Source organism: Bos mutus, chromosome 6, assembly GCF_027580195.1.
Source record: "Bos mutus isolate GX-2022 chromosome 6, NWIPB_WYAK_1.1, whole genome shotgun sequence".
In the NCBI taxonomy this organism is placed as follows: Eukaryota; Metazoa; Chordata; class Mammalia; order Artiodactyla; family Bovidae; genus Bos; species Bos mutus.
Window position 1 is genome coordinate 115,688,563 of NC_091622.1, and position 19,169 is coordinate 115,707,731.

At 51.0% G+C, this 19,169-nt stretch overlaps 1 protein-coding gene across 1 annotated transcript in view; it reads right to left on the minus strand.

Moving 5' to 3' along the window:
- Window positions 1-392: 392 nt before the first annotated feature.
- RNF4 (ring finger protein 4) overlaps window positions 393-19,169 on the minus strand; it is a 34,291-nt gene continuing 15,514 nt past the window's right edge. Inside the window, exons 3-8 of the mRNA XM_070372832.1 lie at window positions 16,501-16,615; window positions 12,300-12,379; window positions 4,120-4,129; window positions 3,743-3,890; window positions 3,142-3,190; window positions 393-2,568 (exon numbers count right to left, since the gene is read on the minus strand). Coding sequence (XP_070228933.1) covers window positions 2,419-2,568; window positions 3,142-3,190; window positions 3,743-3,890; window positions 4,120-4,129; window positions 12,300-12,379; window positions 16,501-16,615 — 552 coding nt within the window. The 3' untranslated portion in view covers window positions 393-2,418. The remainder of the gene's footprint in view (window positions 2,569-3,141; window positions 3,191-3,742; window positions 3,891-4,119; window positions 4,130-12,299; window positions 12,380-16,500; window positions 16,616-19,169) is intronic.

Here is a 19,169-nt window from a genome sequence, read left to right on the forward strand (position 1 = left end):
AGCACTAACAGGCACGCCATGCCCTCCTGGGCCCCTTTCCCACATGGAGGACAAGCCGTGTGTGGTGGGTGGTGCACCAAGTCCACACTGCTCAGAGCTGAGCTGGCCCTGGCAAGACGGACCAGACAGCCCGCAGTCAACCTCACTTCTTAGGGGCTGAAGTTAAAATTCTGCTTGATTAGGGATTTCCAGGGCCTGGACTCGCAGCCCCGCCCAAGAGTAACCCTCTTACCTGCTGGCTTCTAAGTTGGTACATGACCAAGCCACCTTCCCACACGTGTGCCCCAAGATACACAAAGCTGGAGGCAGACAGGAATCAAGTACCTTGGTCAAGGGTGCAGGGTGAGAGGTGAAATGGATCCCGATGAGTAAATGAACACACGAAAAAAGTACCTGGTTCAAGTTAATGATTTATTTTCACCTGTAACACTAGCAGAGAAGTCAAAAACAGACTGACGAACATGGATAAAGTTTATAAATGGAACAAAGAAAGATCTGAACTATGTACACTGAGGGAGGGAAAGGGGTTTTTCCATCTCTTTTCCTATTTTGCAATTTCTGAATAGGAGAAACTAAACATTTTCCCCCCGTTTAATATGAAGGAACACAACTTTTATGATCAACCATCTGTCCTTAAGCATAAAGCATAAGAGATTTTGGCTGTATGGTTGTCCTGGCTCCTGAAGTCTGGGTATTGTTAGAACATTAAAAAAAAAAAAAAAAAAAAAGAGTGTTCCATGAAGCCCAGAAGGAACTTCATGGGGACACCTGTGTCTACTCAAAGGGCAGACAGTGCCCGTCACGGTGACGAGAACTGATGTCCTGCCTTCCTCGACTGTAAGGAGAAAATAGTACTTTTATCAAACCAACTGGAAGTGAGCCAAACAGTTATCAAGTCAGAATGAAGCATGAATTTTCCTTTCACAGAGAAGGGACACTCCTTCGGCCCTGTTTAAAGTGAATTCTGTGCTGAGTCCCTGCTCCTCCAGAAGGAAAAACTGAAGGTCAGTTATTGCTAGCAACGCCAGAGGAGGCCCCCTTCCACCTTGAAGCTGTTTCACACGGAAGGCTGTGGGTTTGGCTTGAAGCCCTCTGAGGAAGGAGGGTGTGGAGGTGGAGGAGGCAGGCTCTGCAGGTCTCTCCCGGGAGCCACCCCTGGGCCACCATGCCACCTCCTTGAGGACTAGAGGCTCTCACACCTGGAGTTGAGCAGAAGGGTGTTATCTGGGCCCCTGGGGAGGAGGGGCCACAGTACTTCGCCACCAAAATCTAAGGAGCAATCGAAGCCCAAAGGATCAAGGCCTGAAGACCAGAAGAGCAGCTTCTGAAATAAATGTCAGTTGCAGGGGTGATGGTACCCAGCTTGAATCTGGAGAGCCGAGCTTTGAATCACAGGTGGCTGTGACTTGGGCAACAGGATGGACGTGGGCAGCTGATAAGGCCACAATTACTGCCACCGCCGCCCGGGTCTATGCTTGAGTAGACGTTAGGCAGTGGGAACTGAGGACCAGAGGGCCTATGGTAAACACAGGATGATTTTATCAGAGAAGAGGACACCCGACCATGTGCCTGCCCCACCGTGACTGCTGCGCCAGTGAGCTCAGGCGCGGGTCCAGTTCCTGAGAACAGGTGGTGAGCAGGATGGGGCGACACAGGCACGGCTCCGCAGGCGGCACGAGGCCTCCCAGGGACACTGAGAGCGCTACATCTCCTGGGCTGCTGAAAAGGAGGCAAAGAACGGGCTTTATTGCACATTTCGTTCTTAGAAAACTAGGGATTGCCCTGCCGAGGCCTTGGTGATCTGCAGGAACCTCTGACATCGATGTAGGCGGAATCATGGGTGGCCTCTGAATCACAGGAGATGGAAAACAAGTCCAGTGGTTGGTCTTTCCGGGGCCACGCTTGCATCTGGGATCCTCAGACTGGATGGACCCTGTGTGGCTTGTCACTGCGGTGGGCAGACGCCTGGGACGAGGTAGCGTGCCCAGGAGAGCTGGGCGGACCTGCGTGCTCTCTGACCAGGGCTGGTGCTCCAGGACACCGCCAGGAGGAAGGTGGGGCAAACTCTCCAAACAGGGAAAACTTCTTGGCAAACGTGCAGCTTCTGAAAGAGGCTAGAACCATGACTCTTATCTCCAATGTGCCTGACTCCCTCTCTCCTACCCTGGAACCAGACTACCCAGGAGACGTCGACCAGCTGGGAGGGGCCTGGCTCCAGCTCCACGGCGTCCAACTAGAGGCAACAAGAGGGTCTAAGATGGGGTTGGAAACAAGAGAGCAGTGTACATAGTGGACGTTGGTTCTGAAATAGTCTTTCTGAGCTCAAGACACTGGAGGCAGATGAGCCGCGTAAGGCTGCACAGAGAGCCCAGCCAGGCTCTGTGCGGCCCTCGTCTCTCCCGAGCGACACTCAGCACTTCATATGTAAATGGGGTGGTAGCGTTTGTGGCTCATCTTTTTCCTGCAAGTTGGGCAAGTGTTAGCATTCTTCAGGGAATCACGGAGGCACTGGCTACAGAAGATGTGGCCACATTCTGTAGAAACAATGAGACGCCCGTTCTGCACAATCTGGAAAACAAACAGCCTTCATGTCACATCTTGTACCGGAGCAGCCGGAGCCCCAGCGTCCACTCCCGCCTGTTCCTAAGATGACGAATGAGCAGGGAAGGGCCGGGGGCTGCAGCAGGGAAGCAGGGAGGGGGTCTGGAATACTGAGGATGCTCCTCTGAGGCTCAGGCGTATGGGCGGTGTCTCTGAAGCTGAGGAACAGGCAGGAGCCAATCTCGGGCAGCGAGAGCCCAAGTTGAAGCCCTGGGGCTCAAGGAACCCCAGGCACTCAGTGGGGCAGAGCCAGAGGGCCCAGGGCCACGGAAAGCACTAGCAGTTCCTCTGAGGCCGGGCGGGACGCGCAGGACTGGCTCTTGCACAGGGCAGTGCAGGGAACGAAGGAGCCAGAGTTCACGACTGTGCGGCCCAGAGAGACAGCACACCCTCCCCTCACAGACGTGCGCCAAGCCACGTGCCGGCCCCGGCATGCCTGCGAGACAGGTGTCAGAGCCCACCCACGGAAGTGCTCATCTCACTCCCTGCCTGGAGCAGCCAGAGACCAGGACCAGGGGAGACGCAGCCGAGCCTGCTTACCTCCGAGTACCCGTCCATGCAGATGGGGCAGCTGACGGTGCCCGAGGGCCTAGAAGCACAGAGCTCACGTCAGGAAAGCAAGCTGGACGGTCAGCTCCTAATGCTACGTGGCTCCATCTAAGCCGCCCATGCCCCTTCCTCACAACAGCCTCCTGCGGCCCTGCCACAGCCCAGGCACTTGGGAGGCTGGCAGTCCCATGGTGCAGGGGTCCTCAGAGAAAGGGGGCAGAGAGGGCAAGAGTGCAGACAATGGGAGTCCCCCTTGCAGTCTCCGTGTCTGGGGCAGGGGCTGGCCGAGCAGCCCCTTCCTCACCCCCAGCTGCTCACACACGACCTGGCGGTGCCTGGTGCACCTGGTCAGTCACAGGGGGAACAGCGGAGCCCAGCCTGGGATCCGCCCGCTACCCAGATGCTTCAGTAAGCCCTTCCTGAGCCCAGGGGTTGAAGCATTTGCTGAGGGGCCAGTATTTGTAACACCCTGCCTCCGCCCAACCTCTTCACTGGAAATTGGAGGAAGAAGGGATCCTCATTCCGGGGACAAGCGCCCATGTGTGCAGAGACTTCCTGGCAGACGGCCTGCCCCCAGCAAGGCCCCTGGTACCTGAAGCCTGTGGCTGCGCTCCTGGGGGAGTGGGTGGTCACGTACACGTCCTTGTCCCGGGCCAGCTCCTCCTCATCACTGCTCACCACACAGCTATCCGCGTGGTCCTGGCGCAGCCGCCGGCCGTTCCTCCTCGGCCGCCTCCTCTCTAAGGTGCGAGTCCTCGTTCAGGGAAGGGCCTCTCAGCCCCATCCCTTTCGGGACCAGCTGCCTTCCCAGCCGTCTTCCCAGGAGGAGCCCCCAACCCTGCTGCAAGCAGGCCAGGGGTGAGTCCCCGCAGCAGGCAGAGCTGCCTCAGGGGGTGTTCCTGCCCACAGAGCAGGCGGGCCTGCAGCGCTGCCCTCGCCCAAACCCAAGGAAGGAGGGAGACCACTCACCTTCAACAATCTTGGAAACAGGAGAAAAACAAAAGAGAAAGACACAGTTAACTTGACGTATGATATTCTGTACTCTTTAAAACTCTTCAACAATCAGGCTCACACACTTGGGTCCCACGTGGGGTCCTCAGGGAGCAGCCAGGCCTCAAGTGGCCGAGCCTGGCGCCTGGTGCTGAGGAGTCCCGAGAGCTGGCACGTCACTCACCCTCCCGGAGCTGCCCATGGCCTCTTCTGAAACAGAGGCTCCAGTGCCCACAGCGCCACACCACTGCGAGGACCAGGCGAGACTACACGATGCCAAGGGCACCAGGGGACCACAGCCCACCACCCACCCCGCCTATCCTCACACCCCACAGGCTACTGCCAGAGATGGGGCTTTTACTGGGAGAAGGCTTTGCAGGGTTCATGCCTTACCAACCGGAGGAGGTCAGGCAGGGACCCTGAGAACAGCACATGCCACGCACTGAGACCAACCCAGCCCTGTGCTGGAGGCGGGCAGAGACTGGCAGGGAGGACCTACCAGTCCAGGCCGGGCTCCAGGCCCAGCGGCCTCGCCACGCTTCGCACACACTGCAGTTCTCACACGCTGAAGTCCCCGGCTGCCCTGCCGCTCCCGTTGTTCCCAACAGCATTTGCTCACTTTGTGTCTCTGTCACCGTCTAGTAATTCTCACAATATTTCAAACTTTTTCATTGTTGTCATATTCATTATGGCTCTATCTGATCAGTGATTTCTGATGCAACTACCCTAATTGTTTTGGGGCACCACGAGCCTCACCAATATAAGATGATGAGCTTAAGTGATAAATACGTGTTCTGACTGTTCCACAGACCAACTATTCCATGAATCCCTCCCTCTTCTTGAGCCTCCCTACACCCTAGACACAACAAGACTGAAATTAGGCCAGTCACCTCACAGCGGCCTCACAGTGTCCAAGTGCAAGGAAGAGCTGCATATCTCACTTTACATCCCACCCTAGAAATGACAAAGCTTAGTGAGGAAGGCACTTCGAAGGTTAGGACAGGCCAAAAGCTAGGCCTCCTGCACCAGTTAGCTAGCTTGTGAATGCAAAGGAAAAGTTCCTCAGGGCAACTAGACGTGCTCCTCCAGTGAACGCACAATGATAAGAAAGTGAACAGGCTCACTGCTTCTGCGGAGAAAGTCAGAGTGGCCTGGATGGAAGATCCAACCAGCCACAGTATTTCCATAAACCAAAGCCCAAGCCAGAGCAAGGCCCCAACTCTCTTCAATTCTGTGAGAACTTAGAGGGGCAAGGAAGCTGCACAAAGTGTGAAGCTGGCAGGGGTTGGTTCCCAAGGTCAAAGGAAAGATGCCGTCTCTGGCACATCAGGGTGCAAAGGCAAAGCCCCAAGTGCTGATGTAGAAGCTGCAACAAGTTACCCGAAAGAGCAGCCAAGATCACTAACGTGGGTGGCTACACTAAACAGCAGGTTTTCAGTGTAGACAAAGCCTCCTGTAGAAGGAGACGCCATCCAGGACCTTCGTGGCTAGAGAAGTCAATGCCTGGCTTCAAAGCTCAGACTGACTCCCTCGTTAGAGGCTTAAATAGCTGACTGAAGTCAATGCTCACTCACCATTCCAAAAACTCTGCACCCCTAAGAGTGGTGCTAAATCAAGCCCCTCTGCCTGTGCTGCGTGGATGGAACAAAGCCTGAGTGACAGCGCATCTGCTTACAATACCGTTTACTGAGTACCTTAGACTGCTGACTCATGCTGCTCAGAAAAGATTCCGTGCAGAACATCCCCTCTCTCTGACAATGTACCTGATCACCCAAAACCTCTGATGGAGATGGACAACGAGACGAATGCTGTCTTCTTGCCGAGTAACACAACATCCTGCAGCCCTGGATCAAGGAGGCGTTTCAACTTCCAAGTCTTGTAATTTAAGAAATATATCTCTAAGCCTACAGCTGCCATAAATAGTACTTTCTTTGATGGATCTGAGCAAAGCAAACCAAAAACCATCTGGAAAGCAGAGATATCACTTTGCCAACAAAGGTCTGTATAATCAAAGCCATAGTTTTTCCAGTAGTCATGTATGGATGTGAGAGTTGAACCATAAAGAAGGCTGAGCGCCAAAGAATATGATGCTTTTGAACTGTGGTGTTGGAGAAGACTCTTAAAACTCTCTTGGACTGCAAGGAGATCAAACCAGTCAATCCTAAAGGAAAACAGTCCTGAATATTCATTGGAAGGACTGATGCTGAAGCTCCAATACTTTGGCCACTTAATGCAAAGAGCTGACTCATTGGAAAAGACCCTCATGCTGGGAAAGATTGAGGGCAAGAGGAGAACAGGACGATAGAAGATGGAGGTTGGATGGCATCAGCGACTCAATGGACCTGAGTTTGAGCAAACTCAGAGAGACAGTGGAGGACAGAGCAGCCTGGTGTGCTGCAGTCCATGGGGCCACAGAGTCAGACAAGACTCAGTGACTGAAGAACAAATGATACACGGTGGCCAGAGAGCTCCCTTCACTGGTGATGACTGTGTCTCCACGTTCAATGGAAGAAGAGCTCGGAGATAAGACTTCTTGCCCAAAGGACAAAAAGGACCCACACAGCCCAGCCTCCCAGCTCCACGCCCTTCCTGTGACCTTGAGTCACCTCCTAGCTGATGGACAATAACATAATTTGTAGAATACAGCTAAAGATAATATAATCTTTAATTCATATATTAGAAAAAATATGATTAAAATTAGCAAAATAACTCAAAGGAAAAATCAATGAATGAAAACAAACTTATAAGAAAAAGGATACACAAAGCTAGAAGTTGGTTCTTTGAAAGATCGAATAAAACTCTGGTGATACTAATCTAAAAAAAACAGAAAACACAAATAGCCAGTATCAGAAATGAGACATCACTACACTACAGATTCCACAGAACTGAAGACATTACAAATTTATGCCAATAAAAGTGAAAATTTTGGATAAAATCAACAAATTCCTACAAAGTATAATTAACAAAGTGAAGTGAAAAGTGAAAGCTGCTCAGTTGTGTCCAACTCTTTGTGACCCCATGAACCATATCCCAACAGGCTCCCCCTGTCAATGGGATTCTTCAGAAAAGAACACTGGAGTGGGTTGCCATTTCCTTCTCCAGGGGAATCTTCCTGACCCAGGGATTGAACCCATAACAGGCAGATTCTCTACCATCTGAGCCACCAGGGAAGCCCGATAATTACCAAAGCATGAACATGTAGTTGCTCAGTCATATCCGACTCTTTTCAACCACATGGACTATAGCCCACCAGGTTCCTCTGTCCATGGATTTTCCAGGCTAGGATACTGGAGAGGGGTGCCATGCCCTCCTCCAGGGGATCTTCCTGACTCAGGAATCAAAACCGGACCTCCTGCATTGCAGGCAGAGTCTTTACCGTCTCAGCCACCAGAAAAGCCCCAATAATTACCCAAACCTACTAAAACTCTGCTGCTGCTAAAACTCTACTTCTGCTTTATTGATCACGCCAAAGCCTTTGACTGTGTAGATCACAATAAACTGTGGAAAATTCTGAAAGAGATGGGAATATCAGACCACCTCACCTGCCTCCTGAGAAATCTGTATGCAGGTCAAGAAGCAACAGTTAGAACTGGCATGGAACAACAGACTGGTTCCAAATTGGGAAAGGAGTACGTCAAGGCTGTATACTGTCACAGTGCTTATTCAACTTATATGCAGAGTGCATCATGCGAAATGCCAGGCTGGATGAAGCACAAGCTGGAATCAAGATTGCTGGGAGAAATATCAATAACCTCAGATACACAGATGACACCACCCTTATGGCAGAAAGTGAAGAGGAACTAAAGAGCTTCTTGATGAAAGTGAAAGAGGAGAGTGAAAAAGCTGGCTTAAAGTTCAACATTCAGAAAACTAAGATCATGGCATCCGGTCCCATCACTTCATGGCAAACATTGACAGACTTTATTTTTTTGGACTCCAAAATCACTGCAAGATGGTGACTGCTGCCATGAAATTAAAAGACGCTTACTCCTTAGAAGAAAAGCTATGACAAACCTAGACAGCATATTAAAAAGCAGAGACATTACTTTGCTGACAAAGGTCCATCTAGTCAAAGCTATGGTTTTTCCAGTGGTCATGTATGGATGTGAGAATTGGACTGTGAAGAAAGCTGAGTGAGCACCAAAGAATTGATGCTTTTGAACTGTGGCATTGGAGAAGACTCTTGAGAGTCCCTTGGACTGCAAAGAGATCCAACCAGTCCGTCCTAAAGGAGATCAGTCCTGAAAATTCATTGGAAGGACTGATGCTGAAGCTGAAACTCCAATACTTTGGCCACCTGATGTGAAGAACTGACTCACAGGAATAGACTCTGATGCTGGGTCTTTTAGATTGAAGGCGGGATTTGGAGAAGGGGATGACAGAGGATGAGATGGTCGATGGCATCACCAACTCGATGGACGTAGTTTAGGAAGCTCCGGGAGTTGGTGAAGGACAGGGAGGCCTGCCCTGCTGCAGTCCACGGGGTCGTAAAGCGCTGGACGTGACTGAGGGACTGAGCTGCAGCGCTTTATGTGTAGAGTTCTACCAACTACCCGAGGGAGGAGTAGCCCCAATCTTACAAAACCTTCTGGAGAACAGAAAAAAAAGGTGCCCAAATCACTTTATAAAGATACCAAAACTCTGATATCAGAACTTTATAAAGAAAAATTACCAACCACCAATCTTACTCACAAAAAACGAGGCAAAGATTACATATAAGATATTAGCAAACTGAGTGTAGCCACATAGGAAAAAAAAATTATGTTACAACCACAAAGCTTAAGTAGTTTAACACTAGAAACCAATGTCTTCAACATATGAAAGGGGAAAAAAACCATCACTAGATTAGACTTAAATTTCAACACTGATTTCAGGATGAAACTTATAGCCAAACATGAAAAAGAGAAACTTCTCCACTCTGGTAAGGGTATCGACAAACCCCAAAACCTTACAGCAGAGGCCTTATTTAATGGTAGAACTGAAAGGACTCTTTCAGATTTTGAATGAAACAAGAATGCCCATGACTGTCACGTTTTTACTCAGCCAATAATGAATTTTTTAGCCAGTGTGTTAAGGCCAAGAAAAAAAAAAAACCCCGAGAAGAACCAAAACTTATTTACACAAAAATTCAAAAGATTTACAGATTAAGAATTGTTGGACTAAAAAGAGAAAAATCAATTGCATTTCTTTATATTAACAAATCAAAATTAAAAAGAAATGAAAATTTGAAACACCATTTATAGCATCCTAAAATAGTACATACCTAGGAATAAATCTCCTAACAAGACATGCAAAATCACTCCAGGGTATAAACTTTACTGTGAAGTATCTAATCTTGGTGTTCAGTTGCTTAGTCGTGTACAACTCTTTGCGACCCCACGGTTAGCAGCACGCCAGGCTTCCCTGTCCTTCACCATCTCCCGGAGCTTGCTCAAACTCACACCCATTGAGTTGGTGATGCCATCCAACCATCCATCTTATCTCAAACCATACACAAAACTCAATTCAAATGGATTATAGACCTAAATGTGAAACGTGAAACAGTAATACTTTTCAAATATAGGAACAAATTTTTATGGTACAGGATTTTCATCAACAAAATTGATAAATTCAACTATATCAAAATTAAGATCCTTTGTATATAAATCAAAAAGAGAAAAAGAAAAGCCTCTGAATAGAAGATTCAATACACAACTAATGGCAGGCTTGTATTTAGAAGTTATTAAAAGAAATGAGACAAGGCAGGCAGTCACAAGGAAAAATGAGCAATGATTCAGTTTAAAAAAAAAAGATCCCAACAGGCAACACACCAAAGAGGACAACGAGCCACCAAGCACGGAAAGGCATCTGACCCCAACAGGAACGGGGAGAAACACCCTGAAAGCACGCGGGAGACTCCATGCAATACCAGACGGGCTACAAGTGCCGTGGCGGGAGCCTGGGTGGGGACGCCTCTCTGGAAGATGGGGGGTCACTGCCCAGCGCCTGCTGAGGGCACGCACCCGGACAGAGTCCGCACAGCTTCTCCTTCAGTCTTCAGAGGGCTAACCAAAGTTCTACCGTGGCCCTGGGGTGTACAGATGCCGAGCTCCTCCCAGACGGGGTCCAAGTGGCACACTGAGCCTACCCCCTGGATTCCGGGCGGCTGTTAAGATTACCCCAATCTAGGAAACAACACAATCGTTTCACTCTCCTGAACACGGCGTCTGATGTAACCCTAATCTTGTAACCCCTCTAATAGAGGCCCCTCATCTTGAGTTAGTAACATTACTAGGTATTCCAAGTGGATATTTCGTGAAAATTTCAGTCTGGGTATACTTCACACTGTAAATTTTACAAGTGGCATTTGGATGTTAAAATAATTATCAATAAAAAATGAAGAACGATTAGACTAAAAGGGATGCTACCAAATCCCAATTATTCTATGTCTGGGAACACTGAGGCCACAGGAAGGGGACTCCTCCACCAGAACCCGGGACCCCTGCTTCTCAAGCTTGGCTCCCATCCACCTACCCGCCCGGCCAGGCTCTCCACCTGCTCCCAGGACAGCCCCCAGTGCCAGCATTCCTGTCCCAGAGTCTCCCAGTGACTCTCCACAGTCAGGGACACAGCAGGAGGCTATAGAGCTCAGAAAAGCAGCCCATGCAAGGAAGGCAGATGAACCATCAAAACAAAACCAGGGCGTAAAAGGGGATGTGACGACGCTGGCTTGTCACTCAGTAGCAGCCATTGGCGTCCCCATGAGGGCAGAATCCTGGCCATCTCCCCAGGGCCTGGCACGCCACAGGTGGACACCAAGTGCTGGGCCAACAAGGACTGGCGGCACTGTGAAGTGTTAATCAGCAAATGAGCTGCAAGCTTCAGCCCAGGTGCCAGACTCAGCTGTCTTCTCAGAACCTCAGGGAGCTTGCCAGGAACAGCAGCAAAGCTGGATGTATGCGCTTTAGAAAACACTCATAGGCCCAGCGGGGACCACTGATAGCTAAGCCACCGAGACTTATCTCCAGGGAAATGACTGTCTCTCACTCAGAAGCGGTGTCCCCGAGCACTCACACATAATCCGCTGGGACAGCTGACAGGCTCAGCAGGAGCAGCTGCCCGGCCTTTGTGGCGGGGGAACAGATGCGACGGACGGACACACAGCCGGACAGCCCAGCAGTTTCAGAATGGGCCCAGGGTCTAAACCTCTTCACTTGTCAGGTCAGTTCCCTGTCCTCACACACTTGCTTCTTTTGAAGGCTCGAAGCTTCTCGGTGTAACCCTGAGGTTCTAAGCACAGCCAGGAGAGCCCCAAGGCCATGGGCTCCTAGGCCGAGGGGAGACTCAGCTCCCAGCAACCTCCGCTGGCCCCAGCAAACCAGTCCTCAGCAGCACTGCCCCCCACCGCCCCCCTCACACGGGTCCCCCTCCGCTCTGCACACCTGTGCCCTCTATCAGCAGCATCCTGAGACACAAGCGCACCCTCAGGAAGCAGGCAGGCTGAGCAGACTCCCAGCCCAACCCGAGGCGGCACCCTGCTTGGTGGAGCTGGGCTGTGGGACTGGCTTCCCCATCCCCGAGCAGGTCTCCTTCCTGGAGGCCACGCAGGGGCAGGCGGTACCCCAGGGCAGGGGTGGTGGGGCAGCAGCTCCCAGGCTCCACCCTCTGGGAGCCATGGCACCGTCGGGCACCAGCGGGCAGTGTGGGGGGCCTGCCTGCTCCACAGCAGCAGCTTCCAGGCCTTGAGACCCACCCCTGGCAGTGCTCAGCGAATGTCCCCATTCCCACCAGCCAAGAAGGTGGAAACTCACGTTTACTGGGCACCGTGCTGGGTGCCAGGCACTCAAATAAAGGATTCTTCTAATCCTCACAGTACCCTACTGACACGGATGGCATTATCCTCATTTTATGGACAAGCCAAGGAGACTAAGTAACTTGCCCCAGGTCACGCAGCTGTTGTTAAGGGTGGAATCAGGGACTAAAGAGAGACGGAGCCTCAGAGTTCTCCCCAACTATGCAAAGGAGGCTCACTAATGATTAATTAAAGCAATAAAGTTACAATACATGATTTTCCTCAAACATTTTCCACCTTGAGTGCCATAACCTGTGACCAAGGCCTTCGGATGTGCCAGCCAGGGGCTCACCACCGAGAGCGCCAATGCTCAGGCTCCCCCACTTACCACAACGGAGTCATTGTGAGTCAGGTCGACGACCACAGGCTCTAAAGATTCACAGGTGAGGTCCACTATTTCGTCTCCAGCTTCAAAATAAAGCATTTTAACAAGCTTTGGAGGGAAAGTAAAGGCATAGTGCCCAGTTTCATTAATATGACAACTAACAGAACACGGCTTATACCAAACATCCCTGAAGTACAGTAGTAAAGGGGCAAGCAGTGAGCACTCCTCGAGTTCTGCTCTGAACAACACTGTGCGGTTTTACCCAGCACCCCACCCCTCCCCGTGGCTTCACAGCCCACCCCCACTCATTGACAGCAGAGAGGCAGCGGGTCACCTGCTGTGGGTGGGGGTGCACAGCCGGGGAGCGACCAAGCACACTGGCCTCGGGCTCTGCGGCGGGTCTGTCTGAAAGCTCCGCTGCCCCGATCTCAGGTCAGGCTATACTCGGCACCGCACAGGCTGTACTCGTCCCCAGTTACATTCTGATCTCCATTTAGCCCGCCAGCACTTCCCAACTTGGTTGGGCCACAACGGTTTACTCACTGGTCCCCCAAAACCCCAACTTGCCAGGAGAGGTTGAGCCTGTCCTGCCACTTGCTGTGAGCCCGAAAGCACACTGCACGTCTATCCACGCACGGACACGTGGGCCACAGCGCTGAGGTCGGGCGGTGCACAGCCTCCGTCACCACAGACGGAAACAAGGCGCACAAGCACCTTTGGTTCCATTATTCGTAACATTAAAAAGGAGCGGGAAGAGCGTCTAAAATAATGGTCGATGTTTGGGGAGAGTGACTTGTAATAATTTACCATATTCAAACTTTTGTTTTCCTGGATTAGAAAGTTCACAGCAATAAAAACCATATGTCAAAGATTCCAACGTAATTTATACAAAATGATTTCTTTTAAAGAACAGTCCATAATGGATCTATCCTAACTTACAGAACTGCTTCTCTTTCTGGTGAACACAATTTTGGGTTCTTACAATAAAATACATGCCAGCGGGCAGCGTGTGCATGGAGTCCTGCACGTGGGTGTGAGGCTCACCGAGGACGGAAAACGCCACGTGGAGAGCAGTGGGCCACAGGCAGGCTGGAGCCCCTGAGCCCTTGAGAGGCACACACGGACTCAAGTGTTCCACGGGAGCAGACTCCTGCACGTGCTGGGGGCGCGGGGGAAGGGGTGCGGGGGAAGGGGCGCGCCCAAGGCTGCATGAGTCTGTCAGAAGTGAGGTCAGAGACCAGAGGCAAGGTGGAGGGCCTTACTCCCTGAAGGGCCACGACATGACCTCAGGCAAGCCGCTTCTCTCCAAGTCTCAGTTCTCATGCCTCATAATTATAAAAGCAACCTACTGTATGCAGAGCAGAGGGATGACACGGGCCATCTGCCACTCCCCTGAGCAGGCCAGCAGAGGGGAAAGAGCCAATCTGCCTCTGCCCGTACCAAATGCCCGCCAACCCAGGAAGGTCTGTACACAGGTCTGCCTTCTGGGGCAATTGTTTGTCTTAATGAAGGAGAGAAGAAACCTGAGTACTTCCTGAGGCCAAGTTTAAGGTGAGACACAATTTCAAAGAGAAAAGGTGGACCCAAGGATGCGTAGCCTCCTTGGATGGCTGGTTAGGCCCAGGGGGCAGCTCTGGCTCACTTCAGCTTTGAGTTGTGAATGGTGAGTCTGAGACTGTAGGTCTTATAAATACAGTGACTACGCTGAACCTTGTATAGTGCTATCTGCCAAGCACAGTTCTAAGTGTTTCAAGTCACCTACTCATTTCAGAGCTAGAACACCTCTACACAGAGCTACTGCTTATACACACCCCATGATCCACGCACACACACATGCCACAATCCTCGCACGCACACATGCCATGATCCTCACACGCACACATGCCATGATACACACACACACAGCCCCATTCATTATTCAGGTGTTCACACATGCCATGATCTGCACACACGCCATTATCCTCACACATACACACCATTTATCTGTGTGTGCACATACGCCATTATCCTCACACACACATGCATGATCCTCACATACAAACAGGCCATTATCCTCATATACACACACACGCCACTCATTATCCACATGCACACACACCATCATCCATGCACACACATATTATCCTCACACACACACACGCCATGCTGCTCACACACACACAAGCCATTATGCTCTTAAACACACGCCATTATCCACGCACGCACACACGCCATTATCCTCCTATACACACACACCATTATCCTCATATACACGCCATTATCCTCATACATAAGAACACACAGGAGAACTGTACAAAAAAGATCTTCAAGACCCAGATAATCACAATGGTGTGATCACTCACCTTGAGCCAGCCATCCTGGAATGTGAAGTCAAGAGGGCCTTAGGAAGCATCACTACGAACAAAGCTAGTCGAGGTGATGGAATCCCACTTGAACTATTTCATATCCCGAAAGATGATGCTGTTAAAGTGCTGCACCCAATATACCAGCAAATTTGGAAAACTCAGTGGCCACAGGACTGAAAAAGGTCAGTTTTCATTCCAATCCCAAAGAAAGACAATGCCAAAGAATGCTCAAACTACTGCACAATTGCGCTCATCTCATACACGAGTAAAGTGATGCTTAAAATTCTCCAAGCCAGGCTTCAGCAATACATGCACCGTGAACTCCCATATGTTCAAGCTGATTTTAGAAAAGGCAGAGGAACCAGAGACCAAATTGCCAACATCCGCTGGACCATTGAAAAAGCAAGAGAGTTCCAGAAAAACATCTACTTCTGCTTTATTGACTATGCCAAAGCCTCTGACTGTGTGGATCACAGTAAACTGTGGAAAATTCTGAAAGAGATGGGAATACCAGACCACCAGACCTGCCTCTTGAGAAACCTGTATGCAGGTCAGGAAGCAATAGTTAGAACTGGACATGGAACAACAGACTGGTTCCAAGTAGCAAAAGGAGTACGTCAAAGCTGTATATTGTCACCCTGCTTATTTAACTTAAATGCAGAGTATATCGTGAGAAACGCTGGGCTGGAGGAAGCACAAGCTGGAATCAAGATTGCCAGGAGAAATATCAATAACCTCAGATATGCAGATGACACCACCCTTATGGCAAAAAGTGAAGAACTAAAGAGCCTCTTGATGAAAGTGAAAGAGGAGAGTGAAAAAGTTGGCTTAAAGCTCAACATTCAGAAAACGAAGATCATGGCATCTGGTCCCATCACTTCATGGCAAATAGATGGGGTAACAGTGGAAACAGTGTCAGACTTTATTTTTCTGGGCTCCAAAATCACTGCAGATGGTGACTGCAGCCATGAAATTAAAAGACGCTTACTCCTTGGAAGAAGAGCTATGATCAACCTAGACAGCATATTGAAAAGCAGAGACATTACTTTGCCAACAAAGGTCCGTCTAGTCAAGGCTATGGTTTTCCAGTGGTCATGTATGGATGTGAGAGTTGGACTGTGAAGGCGGCTGAGCACTGAAGAATTGATGCTTTTGAACTGTGGTGTTGGAGAAGACTCTTGATAGTCTCTTGGACTGCAAGGAGATCCAACCAGTCCATCCTAAAGGAGATCAGTCCTGGGTGTTCACTGGAAGGACTGATGCTGAAGCTGAAACTCCAATATTCTGGCCACCTGATATGAAGAACTGACTCAATGGAAAAGACCCTGATGCTGGGAAGATTGAGGGCAGGAGGAGAAGGGGACGACAGAGGATGAGATGGTTGGATGACATCACCGACTCAATGGACACAAATTTGGGTGGACTCTGGGAGTTGGTGATGCCAGGGGGGCCTGGCATGCTGCAGTTCATGGTGTCGCAAAAGTCAGACATGACTGAGCAACTGAACTGAACACACACTCAATTATCCTCACACACACACACACCATTATCTGCGTGTGCACACACACCATCGTCTGCATGCACACACACACAATTATCCTCATACACACATACCTAAATGCCATTAGCCTCATACACACATAAGCCATTATCCTCATATAAATACACACACAACGTTATCCTCATACACACACACGCCATTATCTGCAAGCACCATGCCTTAATCCTCATACACCGCCCCCCCCCCGCCCCCCCGCAATATGCCCTGTTTCAGATGAGGAAACTGAGGCCCACAGGTTGTGTAGCCTGCACCAGGCCGGTGGCTCCCAACTGATGCTCAGGGTCGCTGGCAATCTTACCGCTTTCCACGAGCTCTATAGGTTCTGCCTCCAAGGCCATCTCAGGTGGGGAGGTGGTTTCCCGAGTTCGCTTCTGGGCTTGTCTAGAATTTACTGTCCCACCACGACGCTTTCTCTGAGGGTTTCCAGGGAAAAAGAAACAGTTACATAGCTTCTGACCAGTAAGATTTCAGCTAGAAAAATAAAAAGGTCAACTCATTGAGAAAAAGACCACAATGAACAGCCCTGAGGCTGGGGTCCTTTCAAAACTCGAGATTCTAGAACACTGACTGCTTAGCGAGAAATCATCCAAAATATATAGTGAACACAAATTCTATAAAGTAGAACTTCTGTTACACAGACTGTTAGTCCGTCAAAAGTATGTGACATACAACTCTACGGAGGCCTCTGGTCCAGGCTGGAATTAGACCAGAAATCCCTTCTTTCAACCAAAAGTTACAGCCCTATTTCCCTTGGGTTTGTATCTGACCCCACTGAGCACCTTCTGTCTTTCAGCCCAAGACTTTCAGTTTCCCAAGTCCCTATTCCCGTGAAAAGCAGGTCTCTTTTTGGGAAAGGGTTCTGGCCTCTAAATTCTTAGAATACTATCAAGTTGTAGTTTACACCCTAATAACCACTCCCCACGGCTCCAAGAACCAAAGTTTTTATTTATTTTTTCTTGCGATGAGAACTTTAAAAAAGTTTTTATTGGAGTATGGTTGACTTAGTCTTGCCTGGAAAATCCCATGGACGGAGGAGCCTGGAAGGCTGCAGTCCATGGGGTCACTGAGGGTCGGACACGACTGAGCGACTTCACTTTCACTTTTCACTTTCATGCATTGGAGAAGGAAATGGCAACCCACTCCAGTGTTCTTGCCTGGAGAATCCCAGGGACAGGGGAGCCTGGTGGGTTCCCGTCTATGGAGTTGCACAGTCGGACACGACTGAAGTGACTTAGCAGATGGCTGACTTACAGTGAGCAAAGTGAATCACTTATACATACACCCTTTTCTTTAAGCCTCTCTTCCCAGATAGACCGCTGCAAAGCGCTGAGCAGAGCTCTTTACGCTACGCAGTAGGTCCTGCAAGAATCAGTTTCAGCTCCCAGGGGCTCCCAGAGAGACACGCCTTCTGGAAGGTCAGAACCATTAATCAGCATGTCTGCACCTCAGACCCCAAGTCAGGCTTCTGTGCCCTCGCGCCGGGTGCCAACGCGCTCCAGCACAGCTGGCCTGTCCCCTGCATCTTTCTCAAGAGACGGGGCCTCCACCTGCCATGCAGCTTTATTACCGCGCCCTGTGCGGCCCCACGCAACCCTGGCTCCGTTTCCGCGCTCCTCCCTGTCCTGCCCTCAGTGGCACTGGGCCCACTCTGCTCACAATGGGCAACATGGGGCAGTCACCACCTGGTGAGCCTGAACTTCCTCGCCAGTGGCAGCCTCACAGAGCTCTCCTAAGGACGAGGCATATGCAGTGCGGAGCACTGGCCGAAGACGCCATCACTGCACTGTCGTGCCTGGCCAGGCATCCTCACCTTGGACACGCTGGCGGGACAGGGAAGCATCCTTGGGATCTACACAAGACTGAGGAGTACCCCTCACCCAGCCCAGTCCTCACTGGCAGCGGAGAAGCCGGCTTCTCTCCGTGTTCTAACCGCCGCTCTCATTTCATGGCCGCCCAAGGAGCCGCCTCCCAGCCCAGGGGGGCCTGGAGGCCAGTGGCAGCAGCTGCGCTAAACTCCGCAGCAGGGAGCCACTCCATCCCTCAGGCCAGAGGTGAGGCTACTGCCGGGGGTTTCCAAGTTTCCCCAGCAGCTACCAGATTACCTAGGGCTCTGCCCCACTCTCTTTGAAGTTGTCCTGATAGCTTCCGTCCTTGGAAAAGGACCACATCTTTCTCAGCAGACACTGCTGAACAGAGCCCTTCACGTCCCTACTGTGCAGATTCTCTGAGGGAGGAAGCAGCAGTCATGGGTCCTGGCCACAGTCTGAGTGCGGAGCCCTAAAAACCCCGGCCCGGCCACCACAGCGATGTGTCCTGCTAACCCTCACCACAAGTGAACAGCAGCCCTCTCCCCTTTCAGCTGCCCCCGCCGGGGTCACCCAGCCCTGCCCTCTTCGCTGGACCAGCTCTTACACAGCTTTGAGGGACCTCCTCGACTGGCAGCTCCACCATGAGGCCATCCTCAAGCCCTCCTGCTGACCACCTCGCACCCCCATCCTCCTCCCCCTTCCCCACAGGAAGCCCCTACACTTCTCTTCCATCCGCATGCCCTAGAGGCCAGGCTAAGACAGCCTAGAATCTGAGGAAGGCTCTGCCCCTGCCCCGCCCATTATTTTCATCATGCTCTCCTGCCGTTTACCAGCAGAGCCCTCAGAGGGCCGCAGCCTGGTGTTAAAACTGACCACCTGATCACTGCCACACCTTATTCACACTGCCCTGAGGAAGAGCTTAACCAGCCTCTCACAAGAGGCCACACTGCTCTGTCTGTTCAGAGTGCGGCTTCCGAGGGGAGGTGCCCAGGCTTAGGAGGCTTCCCTGCAGATAAGGGACTGAGGTGGGAGGTCACCTGGCCTTTAAAGGGCAGGTCCGGGGGCCTGGAACACAGTGGGGACTGCAGCGGTCAGAAGGGATGGACCAAGGGGAGGGAGGTGGACCAGAACAACATCTATAGCATTTCTACCACTCTTC